This window comes from Salvelinus namaycush, chromosome 20, assembly GCF_016432855.1.
Source record: "Salvelinus namaycush isolate Seneca chromosome 20, SaNama_1.0, whole genome shotgun sequence".
NCBI lineage: Eukaryota > Metazoa > Chordata > Actinopteri > Salmoniformes > Salmonidae > Salvelinus > Salvelinus namaycush.
Window position 1 is genome coordinate 22,129,946 of NC_052326.1, and position 18,750 is coordinate 22,148,695.

At 42.6% G+C, this 18,750-nt stretch overlaps 1 protein-coding gene across 1 annotated transcript in view; it reads right to left on the bottom strand.

Moving 5' to 3' along the window:
- The window catches only part of igsf21a (immunoglobin superfamily, member 21a), a 279,462-nt gene that overhangs the window by 13,287 nt on the left and 247,425 nt on the right, over positions 1-18,750 (bottom strand). The window contains exon 6 of the mRNA XM_039016801.1: positions 16,111-16,606. Coding sequence (XP_038872729.1) covers positions 16,111-16,606 — 496 coding nt within the window. The remainder of the gene's footprint in view (positions 1-16,110; positions 16,607-18,750) is intronic.

Sequence of the window (18,750 nt, forward strand, 5' to 3'; positions counted from 1 at the left end):
ATTTAAAGGTGCAATATGCAGAAATAATCAAGCTTTGATTATTTGAGTCAGATGTGTAGTGCTAGGGAAAAAAACTAAACAGTGTTTGGGAAACACTTGTAGAGACTCATTGTACCATCTAAACTGCTGTGAAATATCTGTTCAATAACCAAAGATGTTGTATTTTCAGCTGTTTGAAGCTGGAGTACAAAACTGAAAGTAAAAGACTCAAAAACAAAACTTAAGAACGGGAAGCATGGAAATAGCGTACATAGAACATATCTACCGCTTCTTAGACTTGCTTTCAGTAAGATCTATACCTCACATTTCTATGTGAATTTGATCAGGTCTCCCAAAAATATACATATTGCAGCTTTAAGATTGAATTTCATCCATTTAAGATTAAACTATGCAACCTTAGTGATGTACTATACAGCATTGTAGCAGGAGGACACATTGTAATTCTGTGGTGATGTGGTAGTCGTAGGGGCTTAAATTGGGCCTGCATAAACTGGTTCTGCATCGCTTCAGTTGACTGACAATTTCCCTCTAGATAACCATATAGCACGCTTTCTGATCCCGTATGTTAGACAATGAACCAAATACAAGTAATGAGATTTGGTTGGACGAGGGGAATCCTAAATAGGTCAGATATGCACGCCAACATCTAGTTATTCAGGAACCTTACAATGAATCAAATTCACTCTTCTCAATATAAATCACAATGTGCTTGTTTCAATTGATGAGTGAAACTAAAATAAATAAATAAATAAACAGATAAATGACCTAAATTCCACCCATAAATCACGTCACAAAGCGTCGGCCGGAACTAATGAAGCATGCCTTTTCTTGGGCAGACACTGATTCTTACCCTGCATCTGGCTAATGGATTAGGAGATCCTCCATCACATTTGAAAATATCTGAACAAAAATATAAACGCAATATGTAAAGTGTTGGTCTCATGTTTCATGAGCTGAAATAAAGAATCCCAGAAAAACTAACAAAAAGCTTATTTCTCTACCTTTTTTGGCACAAATTTATTTACATCCCTGTTTGTGAGCATTTCTCCTCTGCCAAGATACCTTGTGCTGGGGACAATAAAATGCCACTCTAAAATGTGCAGTTTTGTCACACAACACAATGCCACAGATGTCTCAAGTTATGAGTGAGAGTGCAATTGGCATGCTGACTGCAGGGATTAAATGTTAATGTTCATTTCTCGACCATAAATCGCTTCCAACGTCGTTTTAGAGAATTTTTCAGTACGTCCAACCGGCCTCACAACTGCAGACCACATGTAACAACGCCAGCCCAGGACCTCCACATCTGGCTTCTTCACCTGCGGGATCGTCTGAGTACTGATGGAACTGTGAGTTTGCACAACCAAAGAATTTCTGCACAAACTGTCAGAAACTGTCTCAGGGAAACTAATCTGCTTGTTTGTTGTCCTCAACAGGGTCTTGACCTGACTGCATTTTGGCATTGTAACTGACTTCTGTGGGCAAATGCTCACTAAAGTGCTCTTCACAGATGAATCCCAGTTTCAACGATAACGTGCCGATGGCATCGTGTGGGCGAGTGGTTTTCTGAAGTCAACGTTGTGAACAGAGTTCCCCATGGTGGCGGTTGGGTTATGGTATGTGCAGGCATAAGCTAAAGACAACGAACGCAATTGCATTTTTGGCAATTTGAATGCACAAAGATACAGTGACGAGATCCTGAGACCCATTGTCGTGCCATTCATCCGCAGTCATCATCTCATGTTTCAGCACGGTAATGCAGGTCACTATGTCGCAAGGATCTGTACACAATTCCTGGAAGCTGAACATTTCCCAGTTCTGGCCTGAGCATGTTTGGGATGCTCTGGATTGACGTGTGTTCCAGTTCCTGCCAATATACAGCAACTTCGCACAGCCATTGAAGAGGAGTGGGACAACACTCCACAGGCCACAATCAACAGCCTGATCAAATCTATGCAAAGGGGATGAGCATGAGGCAAATGGCCGTCACACCAAATACTGACTGGTTTTCTGATCCACACCCCTACTTTAAAAAAAAGTTATCTGTGACCAACAGATGCATATCTGTATTCCCGGTCATGAGAAGTCCATAAATTAGTGGCTGATGAATTTATTTCAATTGACTGCTTTCCTTATATGAACTGTAACTCAGTAAAATCATTGAAATGGTTGCATGTTACCTTTATATTTTTGTTCAATGTACAGTATATCAAGTCAGGTGACCCTTTTAGATAACAGGATCTCCTTCCTTCTACTTCTGTTACTCTCTTCCAGAGATGTGAATCAGATTGTGGCGTTACCTCGTAGAGCACAGAGTGGTGAGATAGATGCAAGACAAGAGAGAAGCTTGTCAATACATAACTCAATGACAACAATGACTCCCTACAGTTACATTTTACATTTTAGTAATTTAGCAGACGCTCTTATCCAGAGCGACTTACAGTAGAGTGCATACATTTTATTACATTTTTACATACTGAGACAAGGATATCCCTACCGGCCAAACCCTCCCTAACCCGGACGACGCTATGCCAATTGTGCGTCGCCCCACGGACCTCCCGGTTGCGGCCGGCTGCGACAGAGCCTGGGCGCGAACCCAGCCCAGCCTGGGCGCGAACCCAGAGACTCTGGTGGCGCAGCTAGCACTTAGACCACTGCGCCACCCGGGAGGTCGAATGTTGAAATTAAATGCATCTAAGTCAGGCTACCTAAATGTGGAAAAACAATTATCTGAAAGAACTGGACAGAACTGGGGAAACTATAGTCCAGCACTTGTATTGAGTTAGGCCTAAAGTAGACATATCAATTATCAGCCCTAAATGAAAGATTTGACATTGAATCAAGCTCATCACACACATCAAAATTACAGTATTACACTATAAGTGGTCTCAAGTCCATGATGAAGATATCACTTATCCAGTTACCTGGGGAGTGTGATTGCTCCACTGCCTGCTTCCCACCTCCCACTTCCCGTCCGAAAGGTATTTTCAGTACTGGCGTCACAGTGCTTGCTGGTACCATTGAGAGGATGATAGCTAATTTCTGGGACCCACTCCAACAACGACAGTTGGCGTCCAACGTCATCACCTTTGATTAGAACAGCATGCAATGTGACTGACATACTGCGGCACCTGGGAGTGCCCTGGCTTCACAGGGAAATAAGCCCTAGTCTCCCAAGATGTTGACCAGCAACCCAACCTCCTCACTGGTCAGCCTTGAACTGTTAGCACTGTGGGATGGGTCAGTGGACACACTGTGCTCTCAGTAAACAACAGCGCTCTCTGCATCAGGTGTGCTTTGTGATTCAGCCAAACATCAGCAGGCCTCTGACTCTACAGATTTGGATGACTGTCGATAACTCAGAAATAGACAGAGAACCTGCAGCATTGTCTGGTTGAGTTGTAGTCGAAAAATAGTGAGTGAAGAAATGTGAATGATTATAAAAGCCAGTGATAAAGATGCGACTAGCTTGGCATGTTAATTCAATTTGGCATTATCCGTATGGATGGCTGTATATATGCATCTCACAGGAGGGAGCCACACCTTCGCCGTGGCAATGTCCAGGACGAAACATTAGCACGGAAGTACTGGGGTCACTGATGCTAGAAGAGGTGTGGCGACTGATGAAAAGTTGAATTTACAAAATGTATGTTACCATTTGCTCAACACTATACGGATTGTTTTAGAGTGTTCTCATTTGTTCCAAACTCATCCCTCTCAAAGGGGGGGGGAGGAATAATTGTTCATCACCATATATTGTTTGAATTGTTATTTGCAATGATGCTGGATGGTATGGTTTTTTGTTGTGCTTGTTTTTTGCTTGTTTCCTTTTGTCCATCCAGATCTTGTGTCCACTAACTCGTCCTCCGTTTGGGTCAGATAATTGATGGGATAATTTTGTTGGCTATATTCTATATTAATGATAGGGAAACTTTATTCATAACTCTTGTCATGAGACATTTAGTGCGTCATTTGTATTTCTCATACATTGCAGAATGTTAGCAAGTTGAAGTGTGTACTTTCACTGTATTGCTATTTGTAATGCTTTCCAAGTCTTTCACAAAGAGTGGGGATTCATCGAATTTGCAAACTGACTCCGATGATGGGCCTGACCTGTCCAGCTAACCCACACCTTCTGATGGAGGTGATGGAGGATTCCACGATGGGACAGCTGAGCATTCTATGCAGAGTACCTCTAAAGACTGACGTTCCTCCCTGGTGGGACTATACCTTCTATGAGGAGAGCACCAGGACTGTAATTGCCATGGATGAGCAGTTCATGCAAGCCAAGCTGGTGCCTCCACTGCCTTGGCCAAATACGTATACACCTGGGACTTGGTGTATCACACATGCGTCTTGGCGAGCCTGCTTGTGGTAACTATAATACTGGTTCAATGCTGTTATTTCACAACACAAAGGTTCCAAACGGGGGATTACTGTAGTTGATCAAATAGAAAGAGTGAACAAATGTGAACGATGATGAAGGCCAGTGACGAAGAGGTGTCTAGTAACTAGCCTGGCGTGTTGATTCAATTTGGCATTGTCCGGATGGATAGTTGTATATTTGCATCTCACAGGAGAGAGCCATACCTTCGCTGTGGCAATCTCCAGGACTAGACGTTCCCACGGAAGTCCTGGGGTCACTAATGCCAGGACTGCTAAAAACTTGAATTGGTGAAATTAATGTTACTGTGTGAATTAAATTGTTGTGTTTAGTTTGTTTCAAGAGCTCGTAAAGAGCTGCAAAATTTCTATGTCTCATTGCATTGTATGTTTTCTGGTTGATATATTTTGGGTTGACTGGTTATCAGGCACATTCCTGTTGTCTGGTCATAACATTCAAATGTAGTTTATTAGATTATAATCTGGATGTGTTGCTCCTGCCTTTTGTTTTCACTAGGAAACTGCCAAGATTGGTATGCACTGCTTGAATTTGGTTAAAAGGGCAGTGAATTCACTTATACTTTGAGGACTTGTTAGCAAGCTTGTGTGTGTATCAGACACACATTTTTTTCTCTTAGAGATTATTCTGAATTGAAGACATGTGTAACCACGTTAAATCTTGTTTAGTTGATAGTAATTTACTCTGTTATTCTGTAACGCATAATGTATTTCATGTACACTGTAATTGTTTGAGTGTTAATTATTTCATGACTAATACATCCAATTAGTTGAATTGAGTAAATATATTCCTAATTTTACAGAGTGATTATTTGATTGACTTTACAGTCATAATTTAGTAGGTCTAAAGGTAGTTGTTATTTACACTACACATAGCATATGCTTGGGTTCCACCTTCACATCCCTGATCTACTTGACTCAATAAATTAATGCTAGAACATTGGTTGCCAGGATTAGCTATTTGTATCGAGCCTCTTAATAATTGCACAACGGTGCAAGATAGACACATGTTCATTATAGTCATACTGAGTCGGTGATGCAAGGATTCGCACAGGACTTGTTGCATTTATTCACCTAATAATGGAGTCAGATTGATGAATGTACACACTTATAAACTGGGTGGTTCGAACACTGAATGCTGATTGGCTGACAGTCGTGGTATATTAGACAGTATGCCACTGGTATGACAAAGCATGTATTATTTTTCTAATTACGCTGGTAACCGGGGGTTTGTGGTATATGGCCAATATAACACAGCTAAGGGCTGTGTCCTGGCACTCCGCAATGCGTCGTGCTTTAGAACAGCCCTTAGCGGTGGTATATTGGCCATATACCACATCCCCTTGTGCCTTATTGCTTAAATACAGAGTGGTTTCACTATGTGGAAGAGAGAGCAAAGACAGAACAAACAATTGAAAAGGGCTGACTGTGGGATCATTGGGTCATCATCAATCCAACACTATCATTCATCTCACACATCCAACCCGCAGCCTGCACTGGACTCCTTACAATACCAAGATGAAAGTGTGATAAATATGGAGATGAGACGCAGGTGAACATAGAGACGCACGCACAGATGCATGCATGCACGCACACGCACCACAAACACCAACACACAGACAGACACTCTCAAACGTTACACCAGCCCTCCTGAAATAGAACATCTGCTCTGTGATTATCACGGTCTGGCGAAGAAATGACTGGTGGACGCAGGCATGGATCATATTTCAGCATCGTATATGAAATAATTCCTCCAGTCTTTTCATGCTGCTGAATAATAGAACATGCAAATAAAAGGAGTACAGTCCTTTAATTATTCAGATGCACTGAGTTAATGAATTCTGGAACTGAGGTGAATGGTGAGACCCAGGCAAGAAACTCACAGAGGTGTGGCCCATTCTGAGAAGCTCCCAAGGCCCCATCCCAAATCAATTTGTAAGGCGAGCACAGAGCAGCTTGTTAATATTCATGATATGTAATACAACATTGGTCAGTTGCCAGAATGTCGCTCTGTCTCATTCAGTGTGCATACCATACACTGCTTCCGAGTACATTATTCGCTAATGTTCGGTCCCTGGACAATAAAGTAGACGAGTCCAGGGCAAGGATGTCCTTCCAGAAAGACATCAAGGACTGTAACATACTCTGTTTTACGGAATCATGGCTCTTTCCGGATAAATTGTTCCTGTCCATTCAGCCAGCGAGGTTCTCCATCCGTCATGCGGATCAACAGGAAGAAAGAACTCTCCAGGCAAAAGAAAGGTGGAGGGGTTTGTTTCATGATTATCAACTCATGGTGTGATTGTGGTAACGTACAGGAACTCAAATCCTTTTGTTCTACCGATCTGGAATACCTCATCAACATATGCCGACTGCATTACCTCCTGAGAGAATTGTCTTTGGTCATCGTCACTGCCGTGTATATTTCCCCCAAGCTTACACTGAACTGTGAAAACTGGAAACTGCATATCCTGAGGCCACACTTATTGCATCTGGGGACTTTAATAAACAAAATCTTAGGAAAACGCTACAGAAATTCTATCAAGACATCTCCTGTGCTACACGCACAACAAGGATCCTGGATCATTGCTATACTCACTTCCGTGAGCGTTACATAAGGCCCTCCCCACCCTCCCTTCGGCAAATCAGATCACGCCTCCACTCTGGTCCTCCCCACCTATAGAAAGAAACTTAAACAGGGCATTCAGTAAGTTTTTATGTTCTGGAATGTTCAATTGAATGGAAAGAGTACTGTAATGAACGACCAGTTGAAAAACAAGAAGGGTTTGGGTTGCGGGTTGGGAAACGCTGTTAGCGTGGTCACTGCCCTTTATGTCATTCATTGTTTCAAGCCACACCTCGCCACACCCACCAAACTGGAGCAAAGGCACCTCAAAAGCTGTTCAAGAACGTACAAGAGTGTTTTAGGGGACTGTGCTGACCAATTGGAATCTATGCTTCAAGATTGTTTCAATCACGTGTAATAGGAAAATGTTCCAGGTCGCCTCTGAGAATAGGATCGACATATAAACTGACTTGGTGACGGAGTTCATCAGGAAGTGCATAGAGTATGTTGTTCACACTGTGACGATTAGAACCAAAGCAAAAACTGTGGATAGATGGCAGCATTTCCGCAAAACTGAAAGCGTATTTAACCAAAAACAGGTAACTGGGAGCATGGATGTGTCAAACAGACAAACAGACCAGCTACAACCTCTGTAAGACAATCAAAGAGGCAAAACGACAGTACAAGGACAAAGTGGAGTCGCATTTCAACGGCTTACATAAAGTACATAACCAGTCAAAAGTTTGGACACACCTACTCATTCCAGGGTTTTTCTTTATTTGTACTTTTTTCTACATTGTAAAATAATAGTGAAGACGTCAAAACTATGAAATAACACATACGGAATCATGTAGGAACCCAAAAAGTGTTAAACAAATCAAAATATATTTTATATTTTGATTCTTCAAAGTAGCCACCCTTTGCCTTGATGACTCTTGGCATTCTCTCAAAAAGCTTCATGAGGAATGCTTTTCCAACAGTCTTGAAGGAGTTCCCACATATGCTAAGAACTTTTTGTCTGCTTTTCCTTCACTCTGCAGTCCAACTCATCCCAAACCATCTCAATTGGGTTGAGGTCGGGTGATTGTGGAGGCCAGGTCATCTGATGCAGCACTCCATCACTCTCCTTCTTGGTCAAATAGCCCTTACACAGCCTGGAGGTGTGTTTTGGGTCATTGTTCTGTTGAAAACAAATGATAGTCCCACTAAGTGCAAACCAGATGGGATGGCGTATCACTGCAGAATGCTGTTGTAGCCATGCTTGTTAAGTATGCCTTGAAATCTAAATAAATCAGAGACAGCGTCCTCAGCAAATCACCCACACACCATCACACCTCCTCCTCCACACTTCATGGGGGGAATCACACATGCAGAGATCATCCGTTCACCTACTCTGCGTCACACAAAGACACAAATTTGACACAAACTTGAACTCATCAGACCAAAGGACAGATTTCCACCGGTCCAATGTCCATTGCTAGTGTTTCTTGGCCCAAGCAAGTCTCTTCTTATTATTGGTGGCCTTTAGTAGTGGTTTCTTTGCAGAAATTCGACCATGAAGGCCTGATCCAGGTTGGCATGTAGCCTAGTGGTTAGAGCGTTGGACTAGTAACCGAAAGGTTGCAAGATTGAATCCCTGAGCTGACAAGGTAAAAATCTGTCGTTCTGCCTCTGAACAAGGCAGTTAACCCATTGTTTCTAGGCCGTCATTGAAAATTAGAATTTATTCTTAAATGACTTGCCTAGTTAAATAAAAAATAAATAAATTTTTTTTTTAAATCATCCGGTGTCCTCTGAACAGTTGATGTTGAGATGTGTCTGTTACTTGAACTCTGTGAAGCATTTATTTGGGCTGCAATCTGAGGTGCAGTTAACTATAATGAACTTATCCTCTGCAGCAGAGGTAACTCTGGGTATTCCTTTCCAGTGGCAGTCCTCAAGAGAGCCAGTTTCATCTAAGAGCTTGCAACTTTTTGAAACCGAAACAGTTCTTGAATTTTTTCCAATATTGACTGACCATCATGTCTTAAAGTAATATTAGACTGTCGTTTCTCTTTGCATATTTGAGCTATTCTTGCCATAATATTGACTTAGTGTTTTACCAAGTCAGGTTATCTTCTGTATACCACCCCTACCTTGTCAGAACACAACTGATTGGCTCAAACACATTAAGAAGGAAAGAAATTCACTTTCCACGTTTTCACTTTAAAAAAAGCACACCTGTTATTAATTGAAATGCCTTCCAGGTGACTACCTCATGAAGCTAGTTAAGAGAAGGCCGAGAGTGTGCAAAGCTGTCATCAAGGCAAAGGGTGGCTACTTTGTTTAACACTTTTTTTGGTTACTACATGATTCCATGTGTTATTTAATTGTTTTTGTTCTCTTCACTATTATTCTACAATGTAGAAAATATTCAAAATAAAGAAAAACCCTTGAATGAGTAGGTGTGTCCAAACTTTTGACTGGTACTGTATGTGACAGGGAGTCCAGACATTCACGGATTATAAATGGAAAGCCAGCCACACTGACGCCTCGCTCCCGGATGAGCTAAACACCTTCGCCCGCTTCGAGACAAACAACATAGAGCCGTCAACGCGGGCCCCCGACGGTCACTAGGACTGTGTGCTCTCATTTTCCGTGTCAGATAAGAGTAACTAATTTAAGCATGTTAACCCAAGCCTTGTCCTAAAAGCATTTGCAGACCAGCTGGCTGGAGTGTTCATGGATATGCTTGAGCGGTATACAGTATATACCGTATACCGGGGTATTTGGAAAAAAACACGCGATGGTTTTTCAATATAGTCAAAACTATTTCTTCAAAGATTTTCTATAAATTTGAATATTAGTAGCTACTTCATAAGTAAATACCTGTAGTCAACTTGTGCAATACACTACATTATAAAGCTTACCGTAGTTCCCCAGAACAGTTGAGCCAGTCACGTGTTTGTTTGTTATAGCACAATGGGAGAAAGCGGGAGATGGTGAGTCCATAGCGTTCTGTATCTATCGGCGAATTTCTGTTGTGCGGTGATGAAGTTACACTTGTATGCAATTCACTACTAAATGTTTGCCATCAGATATCTTATAATGGATTTCTAACAGAAGTCAAAGAGCTCTGGATGAGTTATCTGTACAGTTGTAATTTCTTCCTACTAGCTTTTCCCCTCTGCTCCTTTCCTTCAGAAAAGCATCATAACTTTGTTAATTTGCACAATTTCTCTAGTTCCCTTTCGCTTGTAAATGTCCACACAACAAAAATGACAATCGGTAGCTATTAGCTATGCTTGTATTACTTTATGAGCTGTATTTGCTTGACTTTGCAATTAGTTTATGTTAGTTTTCGGTCATTAGCATTTAGCTAACAACGTCTATGTAATTTTGCTATTGGTTTGTGCTAATTTTGTTAGCATTATGGGAATAGAGGCCCAATGGGATTTTCTTGTTTTTAGCACCACCTTGTGTGCTAGCCGATAAAACCGTAAATCCCGGGATGAGAGAAGACCAATATGACAATATGATCATCTGGATACCACCCCAGCCTAATTACAGACATATTCAATCTTTTAATATCCCAGTCTTTTGTACCCACTTGCTTCAAGATGTCCACCGTTGTTCCTGTACCCAAGATAGTGAAGGTAACTTAACTAAATGACTATAGCCCCGTAGCACTGACTTTGGTCATCATAAGGTGCTTTGCGAGGATAGGTAAGGACTATCACTTCCACCTTAGCCAACACCCTAAACAAACTACAATTTGCATATCTCCCCAACAGATCCATGGAAGACATAATCGCCATTGCACAGCACACTGCCCTATCCCACCTGCACATGAGAAATACCTATGTAAGAATCCTGTTCATCGACTACAGCTCAGCCTTCAACACCATAGTTCCCTCCAAGCTCATCACTTAGCTCAAGGCCCTGGGTCTGAACCCCTTCCTGTGTATCTGGGTCCTGGACTTCCTAATGGGCTCCCCCAAGTGGTGAAGGTAGGCAACAACTCTCCGCCACGCTGATCCTCAGCATGTGAGGCCCACAGGGGTACATGCTCAGCTCCTTCCTGTACTCCCTGTTCACCCATGTCTGGTTGGCTCCCATGTCTCCAACTCAATTATCAAGTTTGCTGACAACACAAGAGTGGTAGGCCTGATTACCAACAATGACAGGACAGCCTACAGTGAGGAGGTGATGGCCCTGGTGTAGCGGTGCCAGGAAAATATCATCACTGACAAGCTGAAATGGTCCCTTCACACAGACAGCGTGTTGAATAAGGCGCACCGCCGCCTCTTCAACCTCAGGAGACTGAATAAATTCAGCTTGGTCCCTAAGACCATCACAAACTTTTACAGATGCACAATTGAGAGTATGCTGTATCACCGCCTGGTATGGCAATTGCACCGTCTGCAACCGCAGGGCTCTCCAGAGGGTGGTGCGATCAGCCCAACGTATCACCGGGGGCACACTGACTGCCTTCCAGGACATCTACAGCAGCCGGTGTAGATGGGAAGGACAAGAAGAAGATCATCAAGGACCATCTAGAAGGCTGGAGACAGTACAGGTGCATCAAGACTGGGAACGAGAGACTGAGAAACAGCTTCTACTGTATTTTCAGGCCATCAAACACTCAAAACTAGCCGGGCTCCGCCCAGTACCCTGCCCTGAACCTTAGTCACTGTTATAGCCGGCTATCAACTGGTAATCTACCCTGCACCTTAGAGACTGCTGCCCTATGCAAATAGTAATTGAACACTGGTCACTTTAATAATGTTTATATACTGTTTTACCTGCTTAATATATACTGTATTCCAATCATGGTTGATCCTATAGAACTACCACTGTACACACATTTTCGTTTCATATACTGTCCATACCTTCCTCCTGGCTACTCCAACCCTGGCCAACAGCTCCGCCCCCCCCGCTGCTACTCGCCCAAGCCTCCCCAGCTTCTCCTTTACCCAAATCCAGATAGCAGATGTTCTGAAAGAGCTGCAAAACCTGGACCCATACAAATCAGCTGGGCTTGACAATCTGGACCCTCTATTTCTGAAACTGTCCGCCGCCATTGTCGCACCCCCTATTTCCAGCCTGTTCAACCTCTCCTTTGTATCATCTGAGATCCCCAAGGATTGGAAAGCTGCCGCGGTCATCCCCCTCTTCAAAGGGGGAGACACCCTGGACCCAAACTGTTACAGACCTATATCCATCCTGCCCTGCCTATCTAAGGTCTTCGAAAGCCAAGTCAACAAACAGATCACTGACCATCTCGAATCCCACCGTACCTTCTCCGCTGTGCAATCCGGTTTCCGAGCCGGTCACGGGTGCACCTCAGCCACGCTCAAGGTACTAAACGATATCATAACCGCCATCGATAAAAGACAGTACTGTGCAGCCGTCTTCATCGACCTGGCCAAGGCTTTCGACTCTGTCAATCACCAAATTCTTATCGGCAGACTCAGTAGCCTCGGTTTTTCTAATGACTACCTTGCCTGGTTCACCAACTACTTCGCAGACAGAGTTCAGTGTGTCAAATCGGAGGGCATGTTGTCCGGTCCTCTGGCAGTCTCTATGGGGGTACCACAGGGTTCAATTCTCGAACCGACTCTTTTCTCTGTATATATCAATGATGTTACTCTTGCTGCGGGCGATTCCCTGATCCACCTCTACGCAGACGACACCATTCTGTATACTTCTGGCCCTTCCTTGGACACTGTGCTATCTAACCTCTAAACGAGCTTCAATGCCATACAACACTCCTTCCGTGGCCTCCAACTGCTCTTAAACGCTAGTAAAACCAAATGCATGCTTTTCAACCGGTCGCTGCCTGCACCCGCACGCCCGACTAGCAACACCACCCTGGATGGTTCCGACCTAGAATATGTGGACATCTATAAGTACCTAGGTGTCTGGCTAGACTGCAAACTCTCCTTCCAGACTCATATCAAACATCTCCAATCCAAAATCAAATCGAGAGTCGGCTTTCTATTTCGCAACAAAGCCTCCTTCACTCATGCCGCCAAACTTACCCTAGTAAAACTGACTATCCTACCGATCCTCGACTTCGGCGATGTCATCTACAAAATAGCTTCCAATACTCTACTCAGCAAACTGGATGCAGTTTATCACAGTGCCATCCGTTTTGTTACTAAAGCACTTTATACCACCCACCACTGCGACCTGTATGCTCTAGTCGGCTGGCCCTCGCTGCATGTTCGTCGTCAGACCCACTGGCTCCAGGTCATCTACAAGGCTATGCTAGGTAAAGCGCCGCCTTATCTCAGTTCACTGGTCACGATGGCAACACCCACCCGTAGTACGCGCTCCAGCAGGTGTATCTCACTGATCATCCCTAAAGCCAAAACCTCATTTGGCCGCCTTTCCTTCCAGTTCTCTGCTGCCTGCGACTGGAACGAATTGCAAAAATCTCTGAAGTTGGAGACTTTTATCTCCCTCAACAACTTTAAACATCTGCTATCTGAGCAGCTAACCGATCGCTGCAGCTGTACATAGTCCATCGGTATATAGCCCACCCAATTTACCTACCTCATCCCCATACTGTTTTCATTTATTTACTTTTCTGCTCTTTTGCACACCAGTATCTCTATTTGCACATGATCATCTGATGATTTATCACCCCAGTGTTAATCTGCTAAATTGTAATTATTCGCTCCTATGGCCTATTTATTGCCTACCTCCTCATGCCTTTTGCACACATTCTATATAGATTCTCTTTTTTTTTCTTTTTTTCCCCCTACTATGTTATTGACTTGTTTATTGTTTACTCCATGTGTAACTCTGTGTTGTTGTCTGTTCACACTGCTATGCTTTATCTTGGCCAGGTCGCAGTTGCAAATGAGAACTTGTTCTCAACTAGCCTACCTGGTTAAATAAAGGTGAAATAAATAAATAAATAAAATACTGTCTTTACACACCATTATATGTATATATATTTATATTCCGGTCTCTGGCATTGCTCATTCTGATATTTGTTAATGAATTAATTACTACATTTTTCTGGATTATGTGTGTATTGTTTTTTACATTTTTATTATTGCTTGGTATTACCACATTGTTGGAGCTCGAAACAAACATTTTTCTGCACCTGCGATAGTATCTTCAAATCTGTGTATGTGACCAATAAGCTTTGATTTGATATTAAATCAGTGAAATATGTATTACTTATGGACAGTGCAAAAACTTACCTCTGAGCACACACTGGTTGATTCAACGTTCTTTCCATGTAATTTCTATGAAATTATATTGAACAAACGTGGAATAGACGTTGAATTGACGTCCGTGCCCAGAGGGTTCCTTTCCTCACCAAACACAGCTCTGAAAGCCAGGGCCAAGGGACAAGAGTGGATGACAGGTCCCAGGAGCAATTAGCTGGAATAAACTGTATAATCAAAAGATAGGTTCTGGCCCGTCTGGGGGAAATACTTAAAATGTGTCCAGTTTTAGATTATTACATCAAACCAGGATATACGTATATTAGAGATAATGTTTTCAAGTGGTGACACAATTCTAACCATACGTGATATTTACTACAGTATATCAACACATGTACTGGCTATTATTACTACTCTATAACAACAGCAGCTCTCACTCATACTACCCCAGGTTCAATCTGCTCCAAGCAGGTTTATGAATGCTTTGAATTTCAAGTGTACTCCAATTAAAATCAACAAATGCACATTTTCTGTTCTCGACTCTCAGGGTGGTGAGGAGGAATGTCTGAAGAAGCTGTTTTCATCCCTTTAAAGAACAAAGCTACTGGTAAATTAATGGCTTGAATCACAGCATAGAAAAACCTTGTCAAAATATGAAAGCCATTGACAGTTAGCAAGGCTTTCTCTGGGCCTACACCCCTCTGTGTCCAGAGTATTTTTTACCATCAACATGTAACAACAGTAAAGAGGAGGCTGTTAAAATCATAATTTCAGCAATCTGTCTTGAGAAGACAGATAATATCAATATATCCTTATGAAATTGTTTTCCTTCCAAAAAATGGCAATTAAGTATGTTAAAAAGCAGCTTTTTTGTGTTGGAATTGTGTGGGCTTATCCCAACAACAGAATGGTGTGAGCGTATACAGGTCATTAAAAATAATCATGCAAATAGACATCTAATTGACCAGGTCATCCTTCTCTAAACTGCTGATTTGCCAGCTCATCCTCCACAAGGAGATGACATCCTGTTCTATGAGGAAATAGCAAGCATTTTTAAATGGTCTGTGTGTTTTTTTTTCTTCTACAATTTATGCTTTGGCCACAAATATGGGACTAGTCAATAACATTATTTGGATGAGTTAACAGAATATGAACTTTTAAAAGTGAGATTTACACTGGGAAGTTACTTTAATATACAAGGGTAGAATTATAAACAGATTGAACGTGTATTATTTGCAGTATGCAGGCCCTCAAGCAGTGAGCTAGCTCTTTGCTGACACATAGGCACTTGTTAGCCATGATTGGTAAATCCTTTATAGACCCTAAACACTGGTCCTTCTGTGTTGGTTGAGTGTTTTCTAGCTCCGCTGTTGTTGTTGTTCTAACAGCAAAACTCCAAAAGCTTCACACAGTTAAAGTGTGAGCGGTTCGAGCCGCCCCATGTCTATCAACACACCACGGTGAGAAAGGGACACTAGCAGGAGGAGAAGGCCCCTCTAAAGGTGTGAAGGAGATGAAAGCTGGTGCTCTGAGGAAATTAAGTGTGCACACAGCGTGTAACTTGTACCTGTACCAGCAGTAGCAGCTTCTCCTTACTGCACCACACTCTGCCCTCTACCATTTACTCTTTTCTCAGTGAACTTAATGTTTCTGTTTATCATATCAGCACTGCATCGACTCCTCCAAGAACTTCCTCCAATACAGGACATCACGTGGCTGATTGTGTATAAATTCTAATTTGACTTCCTTAATTCAGGTTGACTTCTTCAATAACGGTTGTGAGTTAACTCAATTTAGCAACAGACAGCTCGATTAATTGCCTTGTCAGTCACTACACAATTAAGCATCGAATGGAAATCAGTGTTGTTCTGAGTAGATTCGCGAGGGATACATAAGGAGGCTCAGAGATTGAGTACAGCGATGGGGAAACAAGGAGAGAGGAGTGGGTTAGGGGTAGGATATTTCTGTTGTACTCACCCAGTGTGACCTCTGTCTGCATGGGCATGGACAGTGCTGGGTGCTTGACCTCACAGCTGAACATGGCGTCATTGTCCAGCTGGGGGTTAAGGGTCCAGGTGAGTCTGGCCTGCACCAGCACAGAGCCATCACTCTGGGAGATGTGGGTGTGGCTGAAGTAGTAGAGTGGGTCAGTGCTCTGGACCCAGCGAGGGAACTCCCGGCTCACAACTGTCTCTGGAATGATCTCCGTGGCAGGGCTGGGCTGCTCCTTCTGCTGCCGACCCTGGGTGTGCTGGCCCGGGGTCCAACGACGCTCAGGGCTCTCGGTGAACATGCGGGCTGGCCGGCCCTCGGGGTCCAACAGGGAGAGGGACCTCTGCAGCTTGGTGTCGTCCAGGTCTCTGCTGATGAGTGGCCTGGCACCCCGCACCCCTGCTGAGCCACCGCCGTCCTCGGCTGAGGGGTGGATGTAGGATATCACCTCTATCAACTCTCCATCCCGCTTAAAGTACACCTGAGAGAGAGAGAGAGACCGAGGGGAGGGGGAGAGATCGAGAGACAAACAAAAAAGCGGAAAGAGAGGAGAGATTTGGGTTGAATTACAGTATATCCTTGCCAATTGTCTTATTACAACTTCAAGTTGTGATAATGGGATGTGGTTATTCAGTCACCAGTGAGCTGGTGAAGAGGAGATGTGTCAGAGGTTTGCTCGGTGCTGGTGTTCAGCAGGGATTTTCAATGATATTACAGGAGTTTCCTTACTTCATCATGATGATATAATGATCTCTGGCTGGTTAATCTCTTGACAGGAAATTCAAGCTCCTATTTTAACACATAACCTCCAGATATTAGCTTTAAAATCAGGATGCAGAGCTACTGCCCTTGGCATCGGTAGTTGTGAAGCTCCCTACTCATACCGTGATTTTTGATTTTCACTTTTCTTTATTTGAAGAGAAAAATGTAATCCGCAGCCAGTTACGGGACCTTTGGACATTTGGAACCAATTTGCACGAGATCAAAGTATCGTTACACTATATAGTACAATTTACGCCAATGTTTGGATTTTCTGTAAAAGGGGTTTGTTGAGGCATGCTTTGATTTGACGCCACCTCAGGGGCTTTTCACTCTGCTGTGTAAATAGCAGTAATTTGTGTAAACAACTGTGATGTAAGGCCATGCTCCTGAGGATTGACTCTGTATGGCTCCATGTGAACAATAGGGAGGAAACAGACAACCAACACTCTTCCTAACATGAACACAACACTTTCACGTTTATAGGCTATCACCTACAGCACATCATAGACAGTCCACAGCCATTGGTTAAACAATGATCAAGGGATTAAACTGACTCCTCCATATGGTGTACTATATCTCCTTGTGTAGCACAACAATGCATGTACAGTATCCATGCAAGTAACAAGATCATACAGTAGTACTACAGTGTATATTGTACAGTAGTAACACAAATACAAATACAGAGCCTTGAATATAAATCAACTAATCAGTGCTGTGTTGACTGCACTGTGTAGGCCTATACCTGAAACATCAAGGGAGATTAAGAGCACTGTAGGTTCTGGTATGTACTGACCTCAACGCCTCCTAAACTGACTCCGTTTAACAACTTTCACAACTCTAGAGTATCAGCTAATCATTGACCTTACTCCCACCATTACCTTCTGTACTACCTACCTGCACAATAACAAATCATTTTGTTTGGGTACTGTAGAAAACCAATTTGCTAAGAAATGTGGAGAAAAAGGATAGTGTAATGAACTTGTGCTTGTTTGCACTTGGGAAAAAATTGTGTGGGCTGTAAGCATTTAATTATGTCACTGGTGATGGAATGGCTGGCTATATTGACATTTAAAAAAGTTCTGAATCTATAAATCACCTTGTTTTGATCCAGAACATACAACAAAGACAAGCTCTATGATGTGTGATTCCTATTCAGAGAGGGGAAATATGATCAAGATTTGCAGAAGCAATGGCACATTTGATGCAGTCCCATCTTATGTATCTACTCCTGACCAGTGTGAGGCACTATCTCTCCTACTTTCCCAAACAATGAAGTGAGTGCTGTACCCATTGTAAGTCACAAGGACTCAGCCAATGCTGTAAAAACTTAGTGTAGTGATCTCCAAGGTTAATACTACTGTACATTGAGTTTATTTATGCTTTCTTTAATTAAAATACTACACATTTTGACAGAGAAAACTGTTGCTCTCAAGGTTGTTTTGTACCAAAGGAATCATTGGCACGCCCTAGTTTCCCTGCATGTTCTCCAAGACAGTAAGAGTGAGGATACCTTTTGTAAGGCCTGGAAGGTTTGCATCCTATGAACCTCAGGTGCCAGTGAGAGAGCATCATTACAGATGTCTATACAATCCCATTATTATTTTATATTCTTCTTTATGTTATCTTGAAGTGGCTCAATAATTCAGGATTATTCACACACACACGTACTGTATATACGTGATAGACGGTACTCTCTGGGAGATAGAATGCTTTGCAAATAGTTTCAATGATTGAATAGGAATTATTCTGTATTTTATTGGTTTACTATACGCATAGCTTACAATGGAGAATGGATTACTACATAGTGGTGTAAAAAATACCTTTTGTTACATTTCATGGATTCCCTTTTATGAAATCCTCGGT